This window comes from Camelus bactrianus, chromosome 11 (assembly GCF_048773025.1).
Source record: "Camelus bactrianus isolate YW-2024 breed Bactrian camel chromosome 11, ASM4877302v1, whole genome shotgun sequence".
Taxonomy (NCBI): domain Eukaryota; kingdom Metazoa; phylum Chordata; class Mammalia; order Artiodactyla; family Camelidae; genus Camelus; species Camelus bactrianus.
The window spans coordinates 44,806,410-44,831,979 of record NC_133549.1 but is presented as its reverse complement, the minus strand read 5'-3'; the positions used below and the strand labels follow the sequence as shown (position 1 = coordinate 44,831,979).

The 25,570-nt window shown below is 45.2% G+C and overlaps 1 protein-coding gene across 2 annotated transcripts in view; it reads right to left on the bottom strand.

Annotated features, from left to right (window-relative positions):
- BLNK (B cell linker) overlaps nt 1–25,570 on the bottom strand; it is a 73,829-nt gene that overhangs the window by 26,023 nt on the left and 22,236 nt on the right. For both annotated transcript variants that reach the window (XM_074373848.1, XM_010971127.3), the window contains 5 exons: nt 24,829–24,894; nt 20,964–21,013; nt 10,796–10,836; nt 6,210–6,366; nt 3,571–3,734 (listed from right to left, as the gene is read on the bottom strand). In XM_074373848.1, coding sequence (XP_074229949.1) covers nt 3,571–3,734; nt 6,210–6,366; nt 10,796–10,836; nt 20,964–21,013; nt 24,829–24,894 — 478 coding nt within the window. The remainder of the gene's footprint in view (nt 1–3,570; nt 3,735–6,209; nt 6,367–10,795; nt 10,837–20,963; nt 21,014–24,828; nt 24,895–25,570) is intronic.

Here is a 25,570-nt window from a genome sequence, read left to right as displayed (position 1 = left end):
CAAGAATTGAGTGCCCATACTCTTTTCCACTACATTTTAGTACCTTCCTTCTTCCCCTTCCTCTTTCTGTCTTATTTCTTTACTCTCTTCATTTAAGTGCTATTTCTCGTCTCTTTCTTCACCTCCAAACCTGGCTGAGAGACACCAGGTGGTTCTGTGCACACAACATCTCAATTCTGCTGTCAGAGACTCTCTGGCTGAAGGATGAGGCTTTGGAATCAGACAGACCTGGGGGGATATCCTTGCTTGTCTGTTTCCTAGTTGTATGACCTGGGGTAAATCCCTGAATCATTGGAAGTCTCTTTGGACTTTGCCAATCAGAGGAGACCACTTGCTCCTCTACGACACAGGGAACCTGATCTTCACCTCTACGATGTCGCTAGCCTCACTGTGTTAGACCGTGAGCTCCGAAAGGGCTCTTCCTTATCTGTATTTGTGTTTCCTGAGCAGTCAAAGGGTCACGGAATTGAACTGAAATTGATGCAGTCGCTAAGGCTGGGAAGAGGCTGACCTAACAACATTGCATAATGTTGATGTTCAGTGGCTGTGGCATCTCTGCAGGACCCTTTTGGTTCCATGGGTCTACCTCTCTGGATTAGTTTGTAGCCTGAGTAGTACATTCCAGGGGCTAGTTTTGTGAGAGGAGAGGATGAGTGTCCAGGGAGGTGTGCCCATCCTCTCAAAGCCTATAGTCAAAAAAATCCTCAAGTATCTTATAGCTGAACACAGAACATTGTTATTGGCACTGAGCAATGACACCTGAATGGATATAGGGAAGGTGGAAGCACCATGCCTCCACCAAAACTTTACTGACCCTACATACCACCTCAGAATTTATTCTTTCCTCTGGTTTCTCCATTTTGCGTTTGTATGTTCTGTAGAAATTTATTATAGTAGAAGATGGTTTATCTGCAAGGTCTAGAATCTGACCTGTTTAGAGTAATGATATTCTGGAGTTGAGAAATTTTTAGCTCAAAAGAGCAGTGATAGAAAAATAGACTTGATCCATTCCCAACAAATTCTGTTTGTAGTTCTCTCCCTGCCCCTACCCTCTCCTTCCCCATAATAGGATTTAAGGAGAAAGAATGTATAATATGTATTTTTGGCAATTCATTTCAGTTGCAGTTCAATATTTTAAAGTTGTTGCCTGCCAAAATAAGCAAATGCTCAAGAACCATCATAATTTGTATCCTAACAAGTTCATCTTCACATTACTGCAGTGTTTTAATGTAAACCCCATTTTCACATGTTGCCATCACAAAAACCTGGCTCTAGTTACATGAGTGGTTGGTCTTTTGAAGCCAGGTAGATTATTCCACTACCACAACCTACATGCTTTTAGAAATCCTTCCTTGGTTTTTATAATAGCATAATTAAAAAAATAAATGGATGATTATTTAAAAATAATCTTAGATCAACTCCAGGGTTTAGATGTTCAGTAGTAAGACACTTGCTATAGGTATTTACATGTTTACCTTCCCCTAGAATTTAAGTGTGAAAAACAGGACTGTCATGGATTCATTTTATTTTCACTTTCCCATTGCCCTACACTCCATTTCATATCTAGAGTCATTTAGATGAGCTATTAAATGCCCACATGAGTTTCTTCCTTAATATAACTCATGTGGGCGTTTAATAGCTTTACATCCATTATTTTACTGAATTCTTTCAATAATACCTACCTTTTAAGTTAGGTATAGTTATCCTCAGTTTACCGATGAGGAATTTGAGAGGATTTGAGTAATCTGTCCAAGGTCACATAAAACCATAAGACTGACACCCTGCCAGGACAGGTACTGGGTCTGCTTTGGGCACCAATGAAGCCCTGGCACATTTGTGTTGAGTGAAGAGCTGGTCTCTCCCAGTGGATGCTGGAGAGGTGACACAGGGTGGCTGTTTAGCACCTGGTCTCTGGCATCTCCTTATCTGAGTTCAAATGCCGGCTCTACCATTTACCTCTGTGATCTTGGACAAGCTTTTTAACCCCTTTGCACCTCATCTGTACCATTTCCTCATCTGTAATGGGGATGATGATAGCACACACTTCATAGGGTTGCTGTGGGGCGTTAATGAGATAGTATATGCACAGTGCTCAGAACACCAGCTGGTACACAGTGCTGGTCAAGTGTCAGCCACTCTTGTCATATGGTGCTCTCTCCTCCAACAGGGCTTTGCCCCACCCCCAACTCTGGTTGCCCTGTGCTCTCGTATTGTCCCTGAGACCGGTATGGCAGAGCTAAACATTTCTGTTGATGCTTGTATTTGACTTCTTTCCCTATATGGTGGCTCAGTCAGATTTTAATGTTGGCCTTTTTTTTTTTCTCTTTTAACCTCTTTCTTATCTTGACTGTCCATCTGCCCACTCCAGAAGGTGCCTGCTCCACACTTCTCCTTTTCCCCCAGTTCAGACTTGCCTGAGCCACCTCCACAAGGCTCCCATTGGCAAAACTTGGCCTCTCCCCACCGGAGTCCACCCCCAGTAATACACAGAAGTGGAGAGCCTCACTAAGCCACAGTCCTCACTTGTCTTCTGTGTCTGAATTGATCTCTTCATGAAGACTTGCCGAATGCTGAAGGAATTCACAGTGAGACCCTAACATATAGTCTCTCCGCCGTGTCCTGTGCTCAGATTCTCCCTGCCACACTATTCTCATCCTGAGAGGGCAGCATCCCGTTTCAGATGGACAGACCGACTGAGGATTGACACACCACACTCATTCTCAGCCTACTGACTTCTTGACTTAAGCTCTCCCTAGAGCAGGGGTCATAAACTAAAATGCTTACGGCGCAGGCATGGAACAGCGATGGGGCTTGTGCAGAGTCAGGGTGTTTGCATGCCTTGAATGAGCACTGGGGATGATGACAAATAGAAACAGGGGTCATGGCTGGCCAAGTGTTGACAGGCCTTCAGTTTTCAGGAGAAACTAGAAAGTGAGATTTTATGAAGAATCTAGAATATGGTAGAAAGGAATCCGATATATAGGATACATGGAATCCTTCTGTGTGTGAGGCACTGTATTTAGTGATGCCTACATGTTCTTTTGTTAAATCTTTACAATAACCTGAAAAGATGAAAAACTGAGGCTCAGAGACATTATCTCTATTATATGTCTGGCTGTATCCCCTGCATCTTGGAGGAGGAGGGTGGAGGAGCAGACAACAGGTGTTAAAAATGAAATGAAGCAGGACAGGGAGAGAAGCAAAGGAAGGTAAAGATAGGGAAGTCGCTTTTGGAGAAAAGAGAGACTCACAGGAAACTGAGGTTGAGAAAGGGGATAATTAGAGGGGAACACACCCAGCATGGATATTATACCATAAGCCTCTAGTAAAGGAAGATGCTTAAAATAAGACCATATATGCCATTTTTAGAGGAAAACATCCTTTCAGCATAACAATGGAGAGTTAGAGGCAGTCAGTGAAGGGGCAGGATGGATAGAGCGGCCCGGAGAGCAGGGCCTGGGAGGAAGGAAGACACGCAGGAGGCCACTCTGTCCTGGCCCCTCCCCAATCCGGCCCCTGCATCCTGCCTTCCTCTGGGTCTGGAAAGCCTTCCGGCCAGATTTACTTTACCTCATCGTCGAGGAGCTCTTTGGGTTTGGGTGGGACTTGAGGTTTTTGCAGAGAAGTTGGGGCTGGCAGAGTGGCGGCCAGCCGCACCTTTGCCGAAGGCCAGTTGGGTTTACAGGGGAGGGTCTTGCTGATGGGCGGAGACTGCCTCTGGCTGGATCGATTGTCTTGAAAGGAACAACAACAAAGCATGAGATGAAAAGGCTTTGGATCATTCCCTGGGCAGAAGCCACTGAGATCTAGAAAGTATAAAACCATCGGCATCTATATGGACACACATTATTAATTGGGATGTTCCCTAAACCAGTAAAATGACATGTTAGGCAAAAATGACTTACGTTACAAAAACCAGAAGAATGTCCTCATCAAAAATATGCTCCCAGGGAGCGATGGAGACCCACAGACTCAGGAGGACTGGAAGCCAAAGCGCTGTGCTCTGTGAGGCCCTAGCGTAGTGAGTCTCAGTCCTGCTTATACATGAGAACCACGTGCGAGCTTTAAAAAAATGCCAAGGTTCCACCCCAGACGTAGAGTTTGCACTTGTGGGGAGGATTCCCCAGGTTATTCTAAGCTGTGTTCAGGGTTGTGACAACTCGTCTGGGTGAACCTGTGTTTCCTCCCTCAATGATTTCCCTCAAATCATGGAGAAGCTGTGAGTTCCCCCTGGTCCGGGACTGTCCTCAGCAGGTGTCGGGGAAGGAGTCCAAGCTCTGAAGTCAAGGGCCCTGGGTTTGGCCCCCTGCTCTGCCACTCACCAGCCATGCTCCTTCGAGCTGCTTCTTCATTATACAACCTCTCTGGGACTCACGTTCTTCATTTTTAAAGTGAGGATCATACTGTCCACCTCAGAGAGTTATTGTCAGGATCAGAGAAAGCAGCAGAAGCGGGAGCAGTGCGTCTGGCAGTCGCTGGCGGATACACCACTGACCGTGGCTGCGTCGTGCTGTGGAGGGCTTAGGCAGCAGCGGGTCTACCCGGCAGTCTGTGAGCAGAGCTTCCGACTGACACACTGTAGGATGGTCTTAGCATAGAAACAGCCTGGGGGCTCCCCATCCTGGGACCAGCACAGGTGCTGCACTGCTTTCCTGCTGCTTCCTCCTCCCAGCCGGCCCCAGGCTTGACGCAGCTGCCCCGTCTGCCTGCCACCCCTGCTCTCCCCCTGGCGCTGGCTCCAGCCCTCAGCCCATGCTTCCGCCTTGCTGAAGGTGTGTGGTTAACTTCACATTGGGTGCCTCCTCGGAAGCCCCTTTCTGGGTGGTGTAGCTGTGTTCAGGCACCAAGGCGTCTGCGTGGCTGTGCCTGGTAACTGTCAGTTTTTGTAGCCTTACTGGCTACAGTAAAGCCAGTTTCCTGAGTTTACTGAGTTGGAGTTTACTGAGATTTCTTAATATAAGATCGAAGCTCATCAGAAGTAGCAAATCACAGAAGATAGGCTTTGATGAGTGTGCCCTGGAATGAGCCGCCTGAATTTCGGTTTCCTGGTCTGTAAAATGGGCCTGACTCAGCCCCTTCCTTCCCAGGGTGGTTGCAGTGATTGAATGCGGTCGCAGACACGGTGGCGATGTGTGGGGGCAGAGCTGTGACGAGCAGGGGCTGTGCAGGCTGAAAGGTCCCACCTGCCTCCCAGCTCTGCCACTTACAAAACCTCAGCCCAGTTATCTCCTCTGAGCCTCACCTTTTTCCTCTGTAAAGTGGAGATTAATACCTCTTTCCTAACATCATCGAGAGAGTGAAGTAGGCCACGACTGAAACTGTGAGCTGTAAAAAGTCTAGGAGTCTGTCTGTCTTGCTTGCTGTTCAGTGCCCAGTGCTTAGCGTGGCTCTGGCACACAGTAGGTGCTCAATAGATGAACGGTGGCATGAAGCGAGGGGCAGTGCTGATGCCTGGTAAGGAGGCAGTTAACGGCAGGGACAAGGGGCACGGAGCCCTTTACATGCAGTGGGTGCTCTGTACAACTGCGAGCATCAGGGCCATGGGCACACTCCCCTCCTCATCTGTGCTGAACTCAGTCGCCTGTTAGACTGGAACACAGACTTCTTCTTGGGGGACATTAAAAGCCACACTCAGGCCTGGAGGCCACACCTATGCTGTGTCCATTTAATCAATGAAGCTGATTCCTGGCTTAGAGTTCTTCACCCTCCCCCCTCCCCAGTGAAAGTCCCATAGTCTAGGTGCAGGGTGTCAGCAGGGCCTGCTGGGGGAGGAGCCGGGGTGAAGGGGGATGGAGGAAGGAAGGGCAGTAGCAGACACTGGGATCCTTGGAGGTCATCCTTGTTCTGCACAGACATCTCAAGAGAAATTCTAGACTCTTGTGCGCAGGAAGCCAGAAGAGAAGCAGGGACTTATCTGAGGGTTGATTTCTCCTGGACCGTCAGGAATTGGGGCGGGGTGGGGGTGGGAGCCACCTCAGGGTATGCTTGTTTTATCTTTTGCCTGTTTTCAACATTCCTGATTTGGGAAGGATACCTCCCCCCACCCCCAAATGGACAGACTTTCCAGTGGGAGCTCCAGTGCCTGGGAGTGACCAGATGACCCACTTGGAGGTGGTGAGAGTGGGAGGTGCCCACCATCCTGCCACCTCGGCCTGTCCCGCTCCCTGCTGCCCTGCAGGCTGAGAACTCAGGGTCTGCCGGGGACTCACCTACATACTCGCCTCTGGTGAAGGGCAAGGCCGGGTGAACTGTCCGGGTCTCCTGCTCAGCGGGCGGCGGCTCATAGCTGTCATCTCCAGCCTCCTCCGCAGGCAGCGCATACATCTCTGAGTCCGAGTGCTCATCTGGGTTTTCATAATCACTGTCCTGCAAGTGCAGACACCATACTCAGGGCCTGTGTGTGCTTAGTGGGCTGGAGCTGCTCCCCCACCGGAGGGACGAGGAAGCAAGGCTGAGAGGGGTTGGCTAACCAGGGTTAGGCAGCTGTTAGTGGCAGCAGTGGGATTGAAGGCCTTTGTGCCTTCAAAATTGATCACCCGGACTACTCTCCTGGGGTAACATGTGGACCATCTAACCCCAAGGCTGGCTGAACTCTGTATGCCTGCAAAAAAACAGCCAGGGATAAAGTATATCTTAAGAAGTCAGAAAAAGGACTCAATAAAATAGAACAACCAAATAGGGTTTATTAATCATGAATGCTTAAGGTTGAGGAAAATGTAAGTTGAATAAGAGAGGGTAAGGGGACGCTCAGGAATACAGACACCTTTGAGGAACTGAGGTTGGTTTGTTTTAAACAGAGCCAATAAGATGCAGGGACTAAGACTTCAAACTGACTCAGGGTCCATTCTATGTCTTTTTTTTAATATAAATTTTATTTAAGTCCGTAATGAAAATATGTTGAGCCAGTCTAAAGTTCAAACAGTTCACAAGGATGTGAAGCCTTCCCAGCTGCTCAATTCCCCTCCGCAGAGGCAAACAGAGTTACTAGCTTCTTGTGAGTTTTGTTCAGATAGTTTTTGTGTGTAGCACACATACATATATTCATGTGGAGGAAATATTTGATTCAGCACTTGAGGTCCTCTGACCTCTATGCCTACTGCCCCCACACACTGCCTGACACGATGCTTGATCCATATATGATTTTCTGATGATTTGATGAGGCACCTACCTTTTGACCGTCTCCTTTCACTGGCAATTGTATAACACTGATGCAGTGTGTCCTTCATTGCTGTGTCCTCAGGGCCAGTGACAGGGCCAGTGACAGGGCCAGCACAAATAGGAGCTCAGGATGTTTGGAGCAAATGAAGGAATCAATGAGTGAGCACTGTGCTTTCCTCCTCAGTGCATAGGGAGATGGGGGAAAGGAGAGGAAGGGGAGGAAGAGTGGGCTAAGGAAAGAGAAAGGAGGCTGAGAAGAGAGCTTTCCCGAGGTGGCTGGAAGAGCAGTGGGAGAGAGACTAAAGGAGGAAGGAGGCAGGGAGGGTGCTTGTCCTCACCCTGGAGTTGGGGAGCCAGGAAGGGACGGGGAGGGGGGAGGTAGGAAAGCTCCTGTAGGGGGGATATTCCCAAACCCTTGTCTCAGAAATAGCAGATGGGAAGCTCAATAATCCTTCCCGAACATGAATATGAAATTAGGTTGAATAAAATAATGATAATAGTAGTGATTATTATTATAATTAACATTTCTATGCACTGCATACCTCCTTGACCCCTCACCACAATCATATGAGGTAGTGTTTTTAAAATCCCATTTCACAGTTGAAGAAACTGAGGCACAGAGGAGTTGAGTAATTTGAGTCTGGGGTCTGTGTTCTAGAGAAGCCAATGATGACTCCCAGATAGGGGGCCTGGGAAGTGGAGTAGGAGTGAAAAGGTGGGCTCAGGGAGGCTTAATAGGGCAAGTGCCTGGCTTCTTAAGCCAGGGACCCTCTTCATCCAGGCCGGGGACCCCCTCGCTGCTGTTGCAGCACCCCAGGGAGACATCAGTACAAGTGCTGAGAAGCAGTTGCTTTAATAGACATCCAGAAAGTGAAAGAATCAGTGGGCAGCCAGACACATGTACCTGAGTGGGGGATGGTTTGGGCATCCCACTTGTCCCACTTTTCGTGAAGCAGGGACGGTCTTCCTAGACTTAGTTACCTGGAGGCTGAGGATCAGTGTGCAACCCGGGGAAGACCCCAGAGTCCTTGCAGCCACTGGGGCAGAGCAGCCTGACCGAGAGGACCAGGCTGGCAGGGGTGGCAGAGATGGGAGAAGAAGAGAGACCCCTCAGCAGTTCCTGGGAGCCGTCCTCCGACACTGACTGCCTCCCAGACTGTGCCCCTGTGGGGACCGGACTGAGACTGTTTGTCTAGGAGCCAGCATGGGACCTGCCACGGGGTAGGCGCACACTCAACATCCATGGGATGAGTGAATGAGCTGAGCTGCTGCCCCAGGCTCTGAAGGGACTGAGGAGGAGGGACTGGGTTGAGCTGGCCCTTCATTTGGAAAGTCTTTTCAGTGCGAGACGTGCCATGAGTCCCTCCTATTTTAAGCACAGTGAAGGCACCGAATGACTTTTCATCAAGAGAATTAAAAGAGAAACTGTTTAAACTTTTGACATAGTTTTAAAAATCCCCTTCCCCCAAATTATTCTAAATTATGACAAGATTCATTCATTTATTGATTCAGTACTTGAGCAGGTGCAATACTTTGGACAGTCTGATGGAACTCTGAAGAAGGCAATCTGTAATCAGACTTTTACAAAAACCTTCTCAAATTGTCCATTCATTCATTCATTTAATCAATTTTAATATGTACTACACGTCTACTCTGTGCCAGCCATCATGCTTGACTCTGAGCAGAGTCCCAGACCTCACAGAACTTATATTTTAGCAGAAGAGACCAACAACAAATAGTGAATAATAAGTAAGTGGACCATCAAACAGATACAATAGCTGTCCCCAGTGATAGAGGCACTGAAGGGAATGATCAGGGTCCTGAGACAGAGAGCAATGGGAGGAGGGATCCTGCCTTGGATGGAGGTGCTGGAAAGGCCTTCCTGAGAAGGAGACATTTAAGCTAAGCCTGAAGGATGAGAGGGAGCAGACCAAGTGAGGAAGGGTGGGGATGCTCTTTGTTTTCTCCTCTCTTCTCATCTTCCTTCACCTGTCCAAGGACCATGACTCTAAAGTTGCTAAGGCAGGCAGGACCTTGGCCTGACGTAAGAGCAGAGGGCAGGCCTGTGCGCCTGGGCTGCAGTGAGCAAGGCCCTGCTGAGGGGGTGCAGGGAAGGCTGGACAGGTCTGCAGGGGCCAGACTTCATCAGGCCCGGGGGTTTTAGCAATAAGCCTGGATTTCATTCTGAGTATAGAGGGAATGTAATAAGGCAAAAATAATTGTAAGTGAATGTTCACTCAGTCCTTATTATCATGGCACCTTCATTTGGTTGTTTGACTTTGCAACACAAAATCATTCGCTCCTCTCCAGGATGATTTTATTTTGTGTTTTCTAAGCCTCCATCATGTGCTCTTTTTATCCAGCCAGTGAGCTCAATTTTCTTGGCTGCCTGGTGGATGTTGGATCAGCTTAACTTTGCTTCGGATGTCGCCCTGTGTGCGGCCAGCAGGGGGCGTAGCTGCAGTGCTTCTGAGGGATCAGTGCTGCTGGGCCCTGGGAGGAACTCCATGCCCAAGTGACCCACAGACAGGCCCTCTCATCCTTCCTTTTCAAAAATCTTTTCTCTGCAGTTTAAAAGGGAGGAAGTCACATTTCCAAATACTCTGAGTGAACTCCAGGTGGTGTACGTGGTGCGGAACTGGGCTCAGGTTCAATTCTGGGCACCAGACAGGAGTCTTGGGTTCTCATTCTACTGGGTCACTGAGTTGCTAAGTGACAGCTGGCAAGTCATTTTCATGCTCTTGCCTCATTTCCTTATGGGGTATGTGATTGTGTGGAGGCCCTCTTGGATGCCTTCCAGAGATAAAACTCACAGATTGGAGCGGACTAACATTCTGCATGAATTTGATATGTGAAGAATAATTTGTGAAGAAAAGTTTTTAGGATGTCTTGTCCTTGTAAGACTCAGCCCCAAAGAGAAGTGGCCGCTGGGGCCCTGTGGGTTGCAGAGCTACCTTGAAGAGGTTTACAATTAATTTTGACACACCACTCCCAGTGTCCTCGTGGTCAGGTCTCCTTTCCAATCTGTGGGCCCCAGAGTCTGTTCATATCCTCTTACTCACAACAAGCATCTTGGGTTTTAAAAGCCTGGTTCTAAGATCTGAGAGCCTGGGTTTGAATTTTGGAACTGCAAGTTACTTAAACTCTCTGTGCCTTGGTTTCTATACCTGTAAAATGGGCAGGACTGATGTTCACACTGTTCAACAATTATTATGGCCCAGGTACTGACCATGACCTTGAGAGTGTCCCAGAGACTCCCTGGTGTGCCAGGCAGTTTCTCTTTAGGACCAAGCAGTGATGGGCCACTGGGGAGTTCAGGGCAGAGTCATTGCCAACTGATATGGATATATTTAAATATTTTAACATCTGTTTTGGCTGTGCTGGTGAGTACTCTGAATGCCAGCAGGAAATAGGGAAAAGAATGCCTACTCACAGGCTGTGGTGAGGACTATAGGAGGTAATGCATGATGGCGCTAGCTCACGTCAGCCACTGTGAAGTTATTGCTGCCTTGGCTATAGGCGACTCTTCCAGCCCAGCCATCTCCCCTCTGTGATGTGCGGTGCCCACCAGCATGTCATTCAGGAACAAGTCTTTATAAATTATGATACCCTCCAAGCCCCAGGAACAAATACTTACAAAGTCATCTGACCACCGCTCCTCTTCGTCAGCTGGGCTCTCTGAAATGGCACGTGGGAAGCAGAATGCATAAGCATAAATCTCAGCTGGCCAGCTCCACCCTGTCCACGAGCACCCTACACCTGCCTGCCCTGCCTGCCCTGCCCTTGGGCTTCCTGGCCCCATCTACAGGCCTCGAATGGTTATTACAGTCATCTCATGTTCACTCACTTTTGAATCCTTTTAAAAAAAAAAGTCAATTCTCAAAGTATTAAGAAAAGTCCCACTAGGGCAGAGAAATCGTGCATCTGACCCTTATGTGTCTTTGTCAAGGGACATTTTGGGAACTTTAGAGTAGCAATCCATACTGTGTTGCTTCCAAGGATTTTTTTGAGTTTCAGTACGTGGATGGTATAATAGGAAGAGCACCGGACAGGGTATCAGATAGACCTAAATTCTCACCCAGGCTCTGTTCCTCACTACTTGGAGAGTAGGCAGGAACATCTAATGTTTCTGGGCCTCAGTTTCCAGATCTATAAGGTAAAATTCCAGATCTATAAAAGGGGATAACTTCTATGATTCTCTCTGGCTCTAACTTTTTTATTTAAAAAAATCTTTTAACCAATGCTTTACTGCATGTCAGGCCATATTATCAGAGCATTGTATGCACTTAGCTCTCTCAAAGACCTTGTGGGGAAACTGAGGCCTAGAGAAAATAAGCCATGAGCCCAAGGTCAGACAGTAAATGGCAGTGGAGCCAGGAGTTGAGCCCTGCAGGCTGATTGACTTCCAGGCGCGTGCTTCGCACCCCAGTGCCAGGCTGCCTCGCTGTCTTTGAGCTCCAGGGTGCAGGCACTGTCCTAGGCTACAGAGGAGCTATAAAAATAGATGTGACAGGTCTTAAGTAGCTTATGATCTTGAACCATAAAATAGGTCTGGATTATGACAACCAGGGAGACTAACCCCTTTTCCTCTAAAACACATTTAGAGTATGAGAAGCTTAGCATCAGTCCCATCACATAAACTGACCTTAGAGTCTAATTACGGTTCACTCTGCTGTGTAGGAGATCAACCAGACACAGGCTCAGAGGGCAGAGTGGCTCTGATGACTGCACCATAAAGGGTCCCAGCTCCCCTCCCATCCCACTGAGCGGCCACTGCCAGAGGGCCCGGTGGATGGCCCCAGAGTCCCCCAGAAACTGACTCCAGCTCCAGGGGGATTCCAAGCAGACCACTGACTCCAGCTCCAGGGGGATTCCAAGAGGCACAAGGGAAAGAACTGTGGAGGTGAAGTGGGGGCAGGAAGGAGGTCTTTGGATCAGGGTGGCCAGATTTTAAGCAGTGGCAGCAACAGCGCCCTCTCTTGGGAAAAATATGACAGGCACTAAGAAGAAGCTTCATTCTACAAGTCCAGTGTGGGATGACTGGACTTGACATTAACAGAAAATAATTCTTATGAAATTATTCTCTGAGTTGACTTATACAAAATCATAGTGTATTGAAACCATTAGGTTTGCCAATAAACTAAAGAATAAGTGAATAAGTCCTCTTCTCAACATGTCAGTACAGGCATAGTAGGGCAATAAGATTCTAATACCTTAACTTTGGGGATAACTGAAGGTCAGAACTTAAGGCAGCAAGATGCTTCTGTTTAAACCACTTCAAAGAGAAACCTTTATGAAATGCGTTTATAAAACACACTTCCTCGCTTTGGTCAGCTTTTCTCAGTGAGTTAGGGTCTATTTATGATCAGCTGCTGGTGAGAGTAGTTGCAGCAGTCATCCAACTCGTCTTCCTGTCTCCATTTTCTTTCCTCACCAAGTCATCCTTCCAACTGTTTCTAGTTATTTTCTTAAAATAAGGGTTGGGTCATGCTGTTCCTTTCCTCAAGAATTATCAGTGGCTCCCTATGGAATAAAGTCAAGCTTCTGTGTCAACACCTTCGGACGCCTGCACCTGCTGTCCCTCCATCCCATCGACTCCTCTCGCAGCAGGGTCTTCCACACTCCCCTGCGGAAAAACCAACAGCTTGTTCCTCCGTCCTGCTCTTTTGGCAGTTCTCTGCTCTGCTCACACTGCTTCCCTACCCCATCTTCCTTCTTCCATGGAACTCTCCATCATCCTTCCTCCACAAGGTCCTCCCCAGTCTCTCTGGTCATAACCCATCACTCCTTCCTCTGGGCCCTCTTAAATGCTACTGGCACCTGATGTCACGTGTACTTCATTCTGCTCTGTGCTGTGACTAAGTCATTTGTGTCTCTTTGTGCTGAAAATTAAGGCCGCAAGACCTATTTATCTTTGGACCTGGATGGCATTTTGCATTTGTCATCTATGCACTAATAAAAACATAAACCAATAAATGAGTTGAATCAGTGAAAATGTGGATAATAATAAGAGATTCCATTACTGAATACTTCTTATTTGTTGGGTGTTAGGCAAAGTGCTATAAATGTATTTCTTCATTTATCCTAGAAAAAGTACTATATGGTAGTATTATTATCTCTATTTTACAGTCAAGGAAACTGGGGCTAAGACAGGCAAAACCTGTCTGAGCACATGGCAGATGAGTCTGGGGGCTGGATTGGAGGCCAGGCTATCAGTATTCAGCTCCTGCAGCTGAAATCTTGTGTGAACCACCTGGCCTTCCACTCCAGCATTCAGATAAAACCTAGGAGAAACAAGAATGGCCCAATCCAGGCATCGTGGTACATCGAGGCAGAAGAGAGAGGGAAGCATCTTGTGGTAGAGATTATTTGATTGGCACCCACCCCCCATCCTCAGCTACATCCATCTTCTGGCCCTACAGGCAATTCACAGCATCACACTCATAAAGTCACAACCCAGCAAACCATTGCCCAGGCTGAAAAGTGTAACAATCCAAAGTACTAGATCCAAGTAGTGGGTGGTCTTCCAGCATCTCAGGGAGCCTCCCAAAGTGTGCAGGTGGTGGTTTTAGAACCAGGTTCCCTGGGTTCAAATCCTGGCTCTGCTCTTTACTACCTGTTTGGCAGTGAATCAGTACTTTGATTGTTTAAAGCTCAGCTTCTTTGCCTGTGAAACAAGGATAAGAATAGTGCCTGCCTCGTGTTTTTGTGAGGTTCAATTAATGTAGTACACGTGAAGTGCTTCTCAAGGCCTGACACACATTCAGTGCTGTGCTAATGTTACTCATTGTTGTCTTGGGGATTGACCGTGTCTTAATCAACCCTCAAAATGATACTAATCCTATTTCACTCTAATAGCCACCATGCAGTATGGCTACCACAAGGAAATGGATCCAAGACAGCCTCTAGCGCAGTGAATAAAACTTTCAGGAGAATAAGTTCAAGTTGAATGTGGGCCAGGGGATTAATCTGGGGTGTGAAATTGCACGCCTCTGCCAGGGAGCTGAGATGCTGGTTGGACCTCCTTGTCAGGGAGAGCCTTTCCTGTCATATTGTGTACCTGGTGTGGGGTTTATGCTCTATTTACTGTGTCATAACCCCATGCCACACATCCTCCCCTTGCCTGGCCCAGGGTTGGTGGTCAATGTGGCCCTCTCAACCTGTGCGCACAGCACCTGGCACAAGGAGACATGTTAGAATGGCCTGCCTCCGTCTCAGCATCTGCTGCAGGCCAAGACGTGCAAGGCTTTGAGCTTGGGTGGTAGAGTCAGGCTGCCTTGCTCAAAACCCTGATTCTGTCATTTGCTAGCAGTGTGACCTTAGGCAAACTGCTTAACCTCTGGGCCTCAATTTTTCTCATCACTAAAATGGACATTATTGGTAGTACCTATATCATGGGGTTTTGAGAGAATGAAATGAATTAACATATGGAAAGTACTTAGAAGAGTATTTGACACAGAGTCAGGGCCCAATGAATGAGGATTATTACTATGAAATTACTTTCTCTTTAATTCTCACAATAACCTGAAGGATAGGTATTCTTATCTCTAGATCAGGAATCAGAGGCTTGGCAAAATCACAAAACTTTTCTAAGTTCAATGCTTAGGGGGAAAAGCCAGGATTCCAACCCAGGCCTAAACCACACCAAAGTCCAAGATCTTCTTATTGAATCAGCCTCTACAATGGAAATAAAATATCGTGTCTGGAAAAACAATCATCTTTTGGATTGAGGACGGTCCAGGTGGTGTAAATTTCCCAATGAATGCCCCAGCAACTGGTCATAATTCCAGGCACTGGGAGAGTTTGGAGATGGCTGCACTCAGTGAGGGCTGAGAGGTTATATGAGCCTTGAAGGAAGACTGGGACTTGAGCAAGAGAATGAAGTTGACAGGGTCTTGTGTGTCAGTCCCAGAAGTACGGCTTAGCCAGTGGATAGAAGGAGGCATCTACAAGACTTGCATAGATGGACTAGTTGCACTGGACAGTCACAGGAAAATATGCCAACAGATAGACAAAGCCAGGATCATTGCCAGCCAAGGGGATGCTCTAGCCACAGTGGGCACTGCAGGTTCCAGTAACAAGCTGGAGATGGGGAGGCGGACGGGGAAGGTGTTTGAGTGGCCCAGGTGTGAAGAGACAGAGGCTGAACCAGACAGGGGGTTTTGGGAACGGAAAAGGATGGCTGAAAGGACAGTAAGGACTCTGTTGAGAGCTTGAGGGAGAGGGTATGAATTCAGCCTCTGGGAGGGGGTGTCATTCAGAGCATCAGAAACTGTGGGGCACATTGGTGGCGTCCCACCCATTGGGCACTGAGGGATAAGCTCCACGGCTGCGTGTCAGCACGCAGCTTCAGCTCTGGCCTGATTCCACCCTGGAGGCTCTGCTCTGTGCCACTGGGCCCTGCCCATTTCTCCTCTTGCAGAGCTGGTGGTGGGATGCAGGGAACCAGTGGGAAGACCTCAGCAGGATGCAGGAAGAAAAGAAGGAAGGAAGGTGTTCTGGCTGCGGTGTGGGGACAGACACAGGGAAGGAACAGAAAGCAGAACTACAGAGGCTGCGGGGAAGGCGGCAAGTTGACAGTCGCACCGGGTACATCCCAAGGGGAGAAAGGGATGTAACTTAGTGAGGAGAGCTGAGGCCAAGGCCGGATCCAGGCTGGCTGGGTCAGGTGGCTTGCAACTAAATACTTAACATTTTAGAAGTTCCCTTGGTCTGTATATTCATTCATCCTTCACAGGGCCCTGTTAGCAGGAAGGGTGGGTACAGAAATGGGGGACACTGTCCTGGCTTGGTCATCAGCTGGCTGCTTGACCTGGGGCAGTCACTATGCCTCTCTGGTCTCTACTTATCCCTAACATGAGCAGCTTGGATGGGGTGATCTTTCAGGACTTTCTAGGTGTTAAAATACGTATGAGTCCAAGTTTCATTCTTCTATTCTTAGTTCCATGAGGCAGGACTGATGTCGAATACAGCTCTCCCTATGTCAGCTCTGCTGGTACCACCAGTGAGAGGGTAACCAGGGAGACAACAAATTAAGTAAATACTGGCTTTACTAAGGACACCAGAACAGGGGAAAAGCAGGTTATATTTCACTTTTTTGTGGACAAAGAGTTGTTATACACGCTCTGTGCTTCTGTGGTGGGCATTTACCAAGCAGTCCCTGTCCAAGGACCTTCCTTTGCCTCTTTATCATTACTCTGATCTCTCTGTGTATGACATCGGTGGTGGGGAGGAGAAGGTGGACCCCCTGGGGACACAACAGCCCCTTGGTGTCAGGGCCCTAGGGTACAAGGAGAGAGGCCTTGTTCAGTTCTGACCTCTCAGGGGTTTATGAAGCGCCTAGTGGAACTTCTGAAATGACCTCAGAAGACTATGGGGACACCATGATTGATCCTCCCCTACCCCCTTTCAAGCCAGACCTCAGACTCAAAGATACAGGAGGCTGTTCCACTCTGAAAGCTCAGGAAGCAGGTTCTGGTGTCAACATCAGAGGCTCAGGGGCTTTCGGAATAGTAAATAAGAAGTGCCCCAGAAAAGTATAACAATCCCAGCTTGGGTCAAAGGGAGAGCAGCGGAATGGGAGCCTGTGGTGGGTTTTCCTGTTAGTGACCACGGGATCTTTGGACGGGTTATATATATAATGTTCCCGAGACACATTTTCCTCACGTGTGAAACTGAGACAGTCATTTCTATACAATGGGCTGATGGGAGATTAAATGAGCTAATGTCTGTCAAGCCCAGTAACAGAGTAAATGCCCAGTATGTTTTGAACATCTTCTTCCCTTCCCACAGCAACACTGGCTGTCCGGGAGTAATGCTCTCTGCTCGGTGGACTGTGAGGTCCCTTTGAGCAGCGGGGTCTAAAGTGGAAGCAGCAGGCTGCACGCTGGGCTGGCCTGCATCTGTAGGAGGTCCAGGCCTCCATTCTGTGTATAATTCACGCTTTGTCCTTCCACACTCTATCTAGAGGAGGGACTGTGGTGACTTGTCTAATGACCTCTGGGGGCACTGGCTCTTTCCATCCTCTGCACTCTGAAGGTCGGCATCACCAAAGTCGGGCTTTCCGGCGTGGCTTAAAGGGTCTGGGAAGCCATTTGCTTCTGGGACTGGAAAGAGACATAATTCCAGTGTCCAGTAGAAACAGGTAGGGCTGTTTCAGGAGGCGTGGTGGACCAAATCTGCCCACGCCTCCAGTGAGCACCTGACGGGCCTCCTGGACTCAGGAGGTCTGGTGGGCTAAGGTCTCCAAGCCTGGAGCCTCTGAGGTCCTTGAAGACTCCCTGGGTTCAGGAGAACTGTCGGGGCTGACTTTTGAGGCACTAAGCTTGCAGCTGCACAGGGACCCCAAGGCTCAGGGGAAGTAGCTGAGAGTGCTCCTGGAACATGGAGGGGACAGGGAGTGGCAAGGGATGGAGGTTTTGCCTTTCCTGAGATTGAGTGTAAAAGCAGGGAGATTAGGCAAGGCCTCACTGGTCTGTGAAGCAATAGGACGAATGTCTGAGATCCTGGAACTTCAAAAAATTTGCCTTTCAGTTTAGGAGAAGCAATAAGGACAGAATTGGTGGTTTATAGCAGGGTTTCTCAAATTTAAAATACATCCAGATCCCCTGGAGTTCTTGTTAAAATGCAAATTCTGATCCATTAGTTTTAGGGTGGGGCAGAGATTTTGCATTTCTAACAAGCTCCCAAGCGATGCTGATGCTGCTAGGTTAGGATTTACACTCTGAGTAGCAAATGCTTAGAAGACCCGGCTGGGCCATGTTTCTGTGTTTCAGGAGATCTTAAGTACAAAGGTACTGATATCAGGAGTCTTTGTGGGAGAGGGAGGGTACAGCTCAGTAGTAGAGCATGTACTTAGCATGCACGAGGTCCTGGGTCCAATCCCCAGTTCCTCCATTAAAAAAAAAAAAAAAATAGTTAATTATCTCCCCCTCTCCCCTCCCCAAATTTTTTAAAATTGTTAAAAAAAAAAAAGACTATTTGAGGGATTTCAGGGAAGAGAGCAGGTGTCTGAGGTCAAGAAAGGGGACACTTGTGAGAATCAGGGAGATTGGAAAATGCAAATTCCTAAAGCCAGGGAAGGGTAGGAGAGGCTTGCTTCATCGCTGAGCCCTGGACTCCCAAGACTTGTGTTTCTGCCAGAGTGTTAAGTATTAGCTTTGGCTGGAACCTAAGAGATCTGCTTCAGTCCTGCATGATATAGATATGGAGAGAAGAGTGAGTTGTCCAAGGTTACACAGTCAGTTGGTGGCTAGACATTGAAGGACCTTGCGTGCAGGCTGAGTGGTTTGTGGTTCCTCTTGTTGGGGATATAGAGCCATGAAAATATTTAAGCAAAGGTACTTCAGAACAATTCTCTGGTGGGGACTGAGAGGACCACATGGAGTCAGGCATTAAGGAGACTATTCAGAGGCTTCTGTATGAGGACAAGCAAGAGATGCCAAGGGTTTGAGCTCTAGCTATGTAAACAGAGAGGAGCAAAGATATTTGAGAAACACTTCGAAGATAGAATTAATAGGATTTAGAGATTAATTTTTTTGTACAGGGTGAAGGAAGAGGAAGAATCAAGGATGATTCCCGCTGTGTGTGTGGCTTAGACAAAAGGGTGAACAAGTCAGGAATGCTACGTATCTTTCACCCAAGTAAAAAGTATAGGAAAGGAGGCGCCTGGGTGAGGGGATGAGCATGAGGGGACCCCCCAGGAGACCTCCACCCTGAAATCAGATATATTAGTCACTTAGGTTTCCATGAATTGCCTCTGAGCTCCTAATGTTTGTGTCCAGCCTCTCCAATGCTTTTGGGGCATCTACAAAGTGACAGATGTTCCTGCCCGCTCCCCAGGACTCTAATTAAATGTCATCTCCTCAGAGAGACCTTCCCTGATTACTTAAGTTGTTCCCGCACCCCATACTGATTCCCTATCACTGCACCTGCCATGTTCCTTCATAGCAGTTACCACGTTCGGTAATTTATATTTACCTGTTGGCATTCTTGTTTATTATCTGACACTCCACTAGTCATTAGGTGCTTTAAGGTTAGGGACTATATTTTATTCCCTACTCCATATAGCACAGTGAGTATCACACAGGACACACTTGGGTAATACTTGTTGAATGAATCAAAAAATATGTGGTATAGCTGAAGCACCTGGAGACGTTTATTCTAGAGGAGAAACAGTTCAAATGACCCAACTTCTTAATTGTATCCTTGAAGTTGCACAGACCAGCTCTATTTCCACTTCCTTTAATATTGAAAGACTTGTACTGTGTGGCCATCTGGACAGACTCAGGAAGCCACAGGGAAGTGGATCATATCTGTGTCTAGCCAGGGCTGTCCCTCCCTGACTGGACCAGACAGGCGTGCGAGGTCATCACAGGAGGTGCCCAAGCAGAAAGTGGGCCTCGTTAGTGGTACATGGTGGTGGGGCGGCTTTAAGCATTGGATCGGATGTTAGACTACCCGACTTCAGGGCTCCTTTTAAGCCTGCGACTCCAGGAGTCCAAATTTTCCCATCAAATCTTTGGGTTTTTAACAGGTGTCGCCTGCTTTGATTTCTTTTCTTTTTTTAATAACTTAAAGGGAAGAATGTGTTTGTTCTCACTGACTTTTGATTAGGTTTATTTTAGACAAGGACAGGTGCTTTCGGGGTGGTATGGCCATAGACAAATTCGATTTTTAAAGATCAGGACAGGGTCTTTATTTTTTAGTTCCAAACTGCAAAGGAATCCCCTAACTGTCTAGATTTGCTGACTGACTGGCGATGTGAGGTCAATAAATATTCTGTGACCTAGTGAGTTCTGGAAAGTGGTCCAGTGGGTCAGTGACCAGGCTTGGTTTGCTGGTCAGCATTTCTCAATGTGATATGATTTCATTAGTGCTCAAGAGGAACACAGCTATCTGATTTATTACTATTGCAATCAGTGACAGAAAAAATAAAACAAAATAGTAATCACCTGTTAAGGTTGTGATTTGGTTTTAGCTGTTGCCCTGGAGAGGAAGAGTCTTCATCGATGTCCGTAGCCCTGTGGTTTTCACTGAGGGCTGTATAGGTCTGTCTGTGTCCAGGACATCTTTATGTTTAAGCCAGTAGAATGATATGTTAGACCTATCCTCCTAATACATCTGTTTTAGAAAAGGAAAATGTGGTGGGGAATTTACTTGGCTCACCACTGCCCTAAATGCTGCTAATCTCAAGACTAACTCCTCTCTGCTGACAAAGTTGATCCTAGTTGGAATGAGGTTGGGGGCTAAACTCTGAGAGAACTGAGTAACTATTTGCCATCAATGACCTGTTCTACCCCCTACCCCACCTCACTGGCTATCAAATATCCATTTTAGCAATTCTTCATCTAGGAAGCCTTCCGTTCCCCACTTCCTCCACAGCCTCCACCTCAGATTAGATCAGATACTGTTGTGGTGTATTTCCATAGAACTTTGTTCTTCCCCAACACACTGAATTGTAATTGCTTTGACACCATCTATTTTCCCTTCTAGACTATAAATTCTGTGAGGGTGGGGACTAGATCTATCTTATTTTCACTGTATTTCTACCTAAGACCTTGTATGTGCCTGGCACACAGAAGACACTTAATACATATTTGGTAAATAGTTGAGTGGATGGGTGAATGGATGGATTGAAGGAGTACTACATACCCACTATAATCAATGCCTAATAGATTTGGTCATTCTTAAAATTAGGATGGGCTCATTTTGTTTTCAAATGAGTAGAACATTGTTCTCCTTTCAAGAAGTAATTATGAACATTAGATTAGTTAAGAGTCCAAGTATTTTAGAAATACTCTTACCTGAGGCATAGTCCCTTCGAGGCACACTTGGAGGTGCTTTAACTTTCAGCCTATAGATAACAAATTAGACAAATGGTCAGTGGGCAGGACGACTGTTGTCAAGGTCCATAATGTTAACAGCTATAGAGATAACAGGTAGTTAACTAATAGAATGATGGCTTCCTTTGGACTAAATGCATTGTAAATGTAGTGACGCTATTAGTCAGAGGTTTCCCATCTCTCCCCACCTCTCCAGTGTGCAGTGTGGCTGTGACTTGGCAAAGGTGAAGTCAGGAGGTGAAGGAGCTCTGAGAGGTCAGAATACAAAAAGCTCTGAGTTCAGAGGTTCAAGGAAGATAAATGTTGATTGATTGATAGGAAGGTAAGAGAAGATGAACTCTATTTTAATAAATAATTTAATAAACATTTTAAATAATAGGAAAAATTAGCTACAATGAGCATTTTAGTTGTAGGTTGTACTGAAATTATTTTTGCACTAGTGAAAAAAAATGCCAAATAAGTGAGCAGTGAGTGTCTCCAGGTTAGGGATTGTGATATTTAGAGTAGAAGCTGAACTGCTCAGGCGCCCTCAAAACCGCTTTACTGTCTTTACACGTGTATGAAATGTGCTGAATATTCACAATCCTTCCCCACTCACTAAAATTACATTTTAAAAGCATATCCCAGTTTTTAGGCTTTTTGTAAGTCTGACAACATTTCCCCTTCCATTATTTCAAATGTCAAAGTTTACAGTGAAGTATTATTTTTAGTAATAGTTACCCATTTTACTTATGAATGATTTGCTTGGTGAAATTTAAAATATATATAAATAAAACCTGTGTAAAAAGCAGGAGACTTCATTTACTAAAATATCACAGTGTATAAGGTAACTGTTATGTACAAAACATATTTCATTTTTTGGAAAAAAAGTACAGAAATTTACATTTGATTACAAAAAATAAGCCTTATAAGAATTGTAATGTTGCAAAAATAAGAATACTTCTATTTGCCTAGAAATTCTGCATTTTGTTTACCCACAGGTTCTCCTGTCTATTATTTCATTCAGTTCTCAGCAAGCCAGCTGGGTGTGCTGGGAAGATATTGTCATTAGACCTACGATGAGATCCAGAGAGAGAGATTGTCCAAGGTGTTGAAGGGAAGGGAGGAAAAAAAAAAAAAAACTGGGTCTGGTACCAGGTCTGTTCATGGACCAGTAAGATTTCAAAAAACACAAACCAATGATTGCCCATTATTGCCATCACTTAAAAAAAGAAAAAAAGAAGAAAGAAAGAAAGGATATTTTAATACTCCCAAATGTATGAAGGTTATCATCTCAGGATAAAAGACAGATTCAAGAAAGGACTGTTGGTCAGTGAACACAGACCAGTGATCTGGGCCTCACTGAGCAGCCAACAGCTGCACGCCAACCCCCAACACTTCAGGGTCCTTAGTTTCTCATTCGGCCGTGAACCAGTGACAACTCTGTCACGGTCTTGTGTTAGGAAACCAGTGTGCTTAACCATGCTTCCTCCTTTCAAGGTAGCACCTGTTGCCTGGTTATGAGTAAGAGCTTAAAGTCAGGGCACTCAGGACCAGAGGGTCACTGACTTCACCCTGGATCATGACTGTGGCAGCTGTGTTTTCTAAGCTGAGAAGAAACATGGTTTGTCAAGTAAAAGTGCATTTGAAGATAATGGGCAGAATGAAATAGAAATTGTCTGGAAAAATTTGAGCTCCATGGCTGCTTATAAGTCTGACTGGCTATGGAATAGAGAGACATTTTATACAAAACTTCACATTATTGAGAAAATTGGTGTATTGTAAAATTCACAACTGTGGGGTAATTAATCTGGAATTACTAGTAATTAAAACAATGACTAGCAGGGCTCTCTCATTTCAATTCTATATGTATCAGAAATAATAAATGAAAACAATCAAACAATTCTCCCAGTCATAGGACAGAACACATGAAGACAAATTCTCCTCCTCTATGTGATGACCACCGTCCCATGAGCAGACCATTTTAACTATTTTCTGATGATCACTTACACATATTGAGACTCATTTATATTTTACAGACTAAAAACCCCATGAAAAGTGATTTCTTACTCTTAAGTTTAGCAAAGACCAAAAAAAAAAAAAAAAAAAAAAGGAGATACCAGGAGGAGGGTATACAGCTCAGCGGTAGTGCATGCTCAGCATGCATAAGGTCCTGGGTTCAATCTCCAGTACCTCCACTAAAATAATAATAATAATAATAATAATAATAATAATAATAATAATAATAATAATAATAATAATAATAATGAAAGAAACAAATCTCATTACCTGCCCCCCTCAAAGAAAAAAGAGTTTAAAAAAAAAACCCTAAAGGAAAAAAGTGAATAAATTTGATTACATTAAAATGGATCTCAAAAAATTGAAAATTCTCTGTCCTGAAGGCACAAGGAAATGAGCTTTTATATACTATTGGTGGTACAAAATTTTTGGAAAGCAATTTGGTGATATCAATCATAATTTCAAGGGCACAAATCCTCCCACCCAGAAACTAGAAATTTCATTTCAGGAATTTGGCTTTCTAGTATATTCAAAGTCTGCAAAGGATATTTATTGAAGTATTATTTGTGACAGTTAAACTGAAAGAAATGACCACAAAATTTTGAGTGATATTATCAGACTACCCTCCAAAAATGTGCCAGCTTAAACTCTCACTCCCAATTTAAATAATGTCCACCAATATATAGTTGGTTAAAGGTACATGGTTTATTTTTACATACTAACAAAGAAACATGTCCATGATATAGCATTAAGTAAAACCAACAAACAAAGCAAGTAGGTAGAATATTTATGTACTGTGATGCCATTCATGATGAAAATAATACATATGTAGGTGTGTACTATATCTACATCAGTGTGTGTGTGTATGTGTGTGAGTAAACATGCACATATAGATATATATGCTAAATTCACTCATGACAGTGTCCATTTCTGGGGAGTAGGTTGGGATTGGGATATGAAAAAGTGGGAGATTTTGACTTTATACAATTCTGAACTATTTAATTTTCTTTCCTGATGAATCTGTACAACTTTTATTAGAAACAAAAACAAAAACAAAAAACCTTAAAGACTTAACAGAATACCATTTTCCCTTTCCTCTTGACTTAAATTTTGAGTGGCAAATGCAGGTATGTATAATTTCTATTCTCTTAAAATAAAATTTGAGAATTTTTTTTTTTGGTGTGCAGGAAGATTTGGAATTCTTGATGGGGAGGGTATAGCTCAAGTGGTAGAGTGCATGCTTAGCGTGCATGAGGTGCTGGGTTCCATCCCCAGTACTTCCTCTAAGAATAAGTGAATAAGTAAACCTAATTACCCTCCTTCCAATGGAAAAAAAAAAAAAAGGAATTCTTACTTCCCCTCTCCAAGTGCCAATTGAAAACACAATTTTAAGGCCATATTTGAAAAAGCAGAAATCAAAATATGGAAAACAGGTGTGGCATCCTAAAGAAGACAGGCTATGTCCTGGTATATCTCTTTTGGATTTCTCTAAGCATGTCCTGGTGGCCCTTAGCTAAATGATTGTCCTGTTTCTGTAAACATCTTTTTTGATGTTTGCTAGGCACCTTGAATGGCATAGCTCACCTTTCCTGCAGTGAGAGGGAAAAGCAAAGTACCTGAGTACTGTCCACTCACTCACCATGTTTCCTGTATGTGGGTCTGACCACCATGACTCTAGTCATGAGCAAGAAAGGGTCATGTGCTGAAGAGATTGCAATTCTGCGTTCAGGTAACAAAGAGCTTTGCTTTCTTCCATGCAGCACAGGCAGACATGAGATGTCATTTACCTAAAGAAGTGCTTACATTAGTACTATGGCATCTAACTTACTTTTTGATTTTGTTCATTATTCCACCTTCATTGTTCTTAATATCATGGACCATCTTTTGAAGCTGCCTGTAAGAAATGAAATTAAACATCAAATATTAATAAGGTAGATTTAAAAAAAAGTCTCCTATCCTTCTTGAACCACAAAAAAAGAAGGAAAAAAATCCTGCAATAAAACCCCCAAATAGCATGAATTATTTTGTTTTTAATTAGGTTGACTATCTTCTACTTGAGTAGAGGGAAAGTGTGACTGATTCTCTGAGGAGTGTGGTCACTGGGCCATGACCCCGTCTATTGGATGTGTGGGTCAGTCTCAGGATGTAAGAGGAATTCCAATTCCCAGTGTATTATGAGAAGACATGTGAAGCAAAAGCATTCTAATCTATCATAGCCTCACTGTTTATCACTTATTGTCCTCTGAGCATCAACATTGCAAAGATGGAGCTACAATGAAGGAAACAATATACACTGAAATCAAGCACAAGATTTTTTTTTTTGGTTAACTTTACTAGGTAGAATCAGGAAAAATTGTTGCTTAAAAATTGCACATACACAGAAGCCATAAAGAAAATAATGAATGAATGTGATTGCATAGATATTGAAACTTTTGCAGAAAGGTAATAGGAACAAAATCAAAAGATAAATGACATGCTGGAAGAAATATTTGTGACACATTAATAATAATAATAATAATAATAATAGTAATAATAATAGTAATAATAATAACTACATGTTTTGACTAACA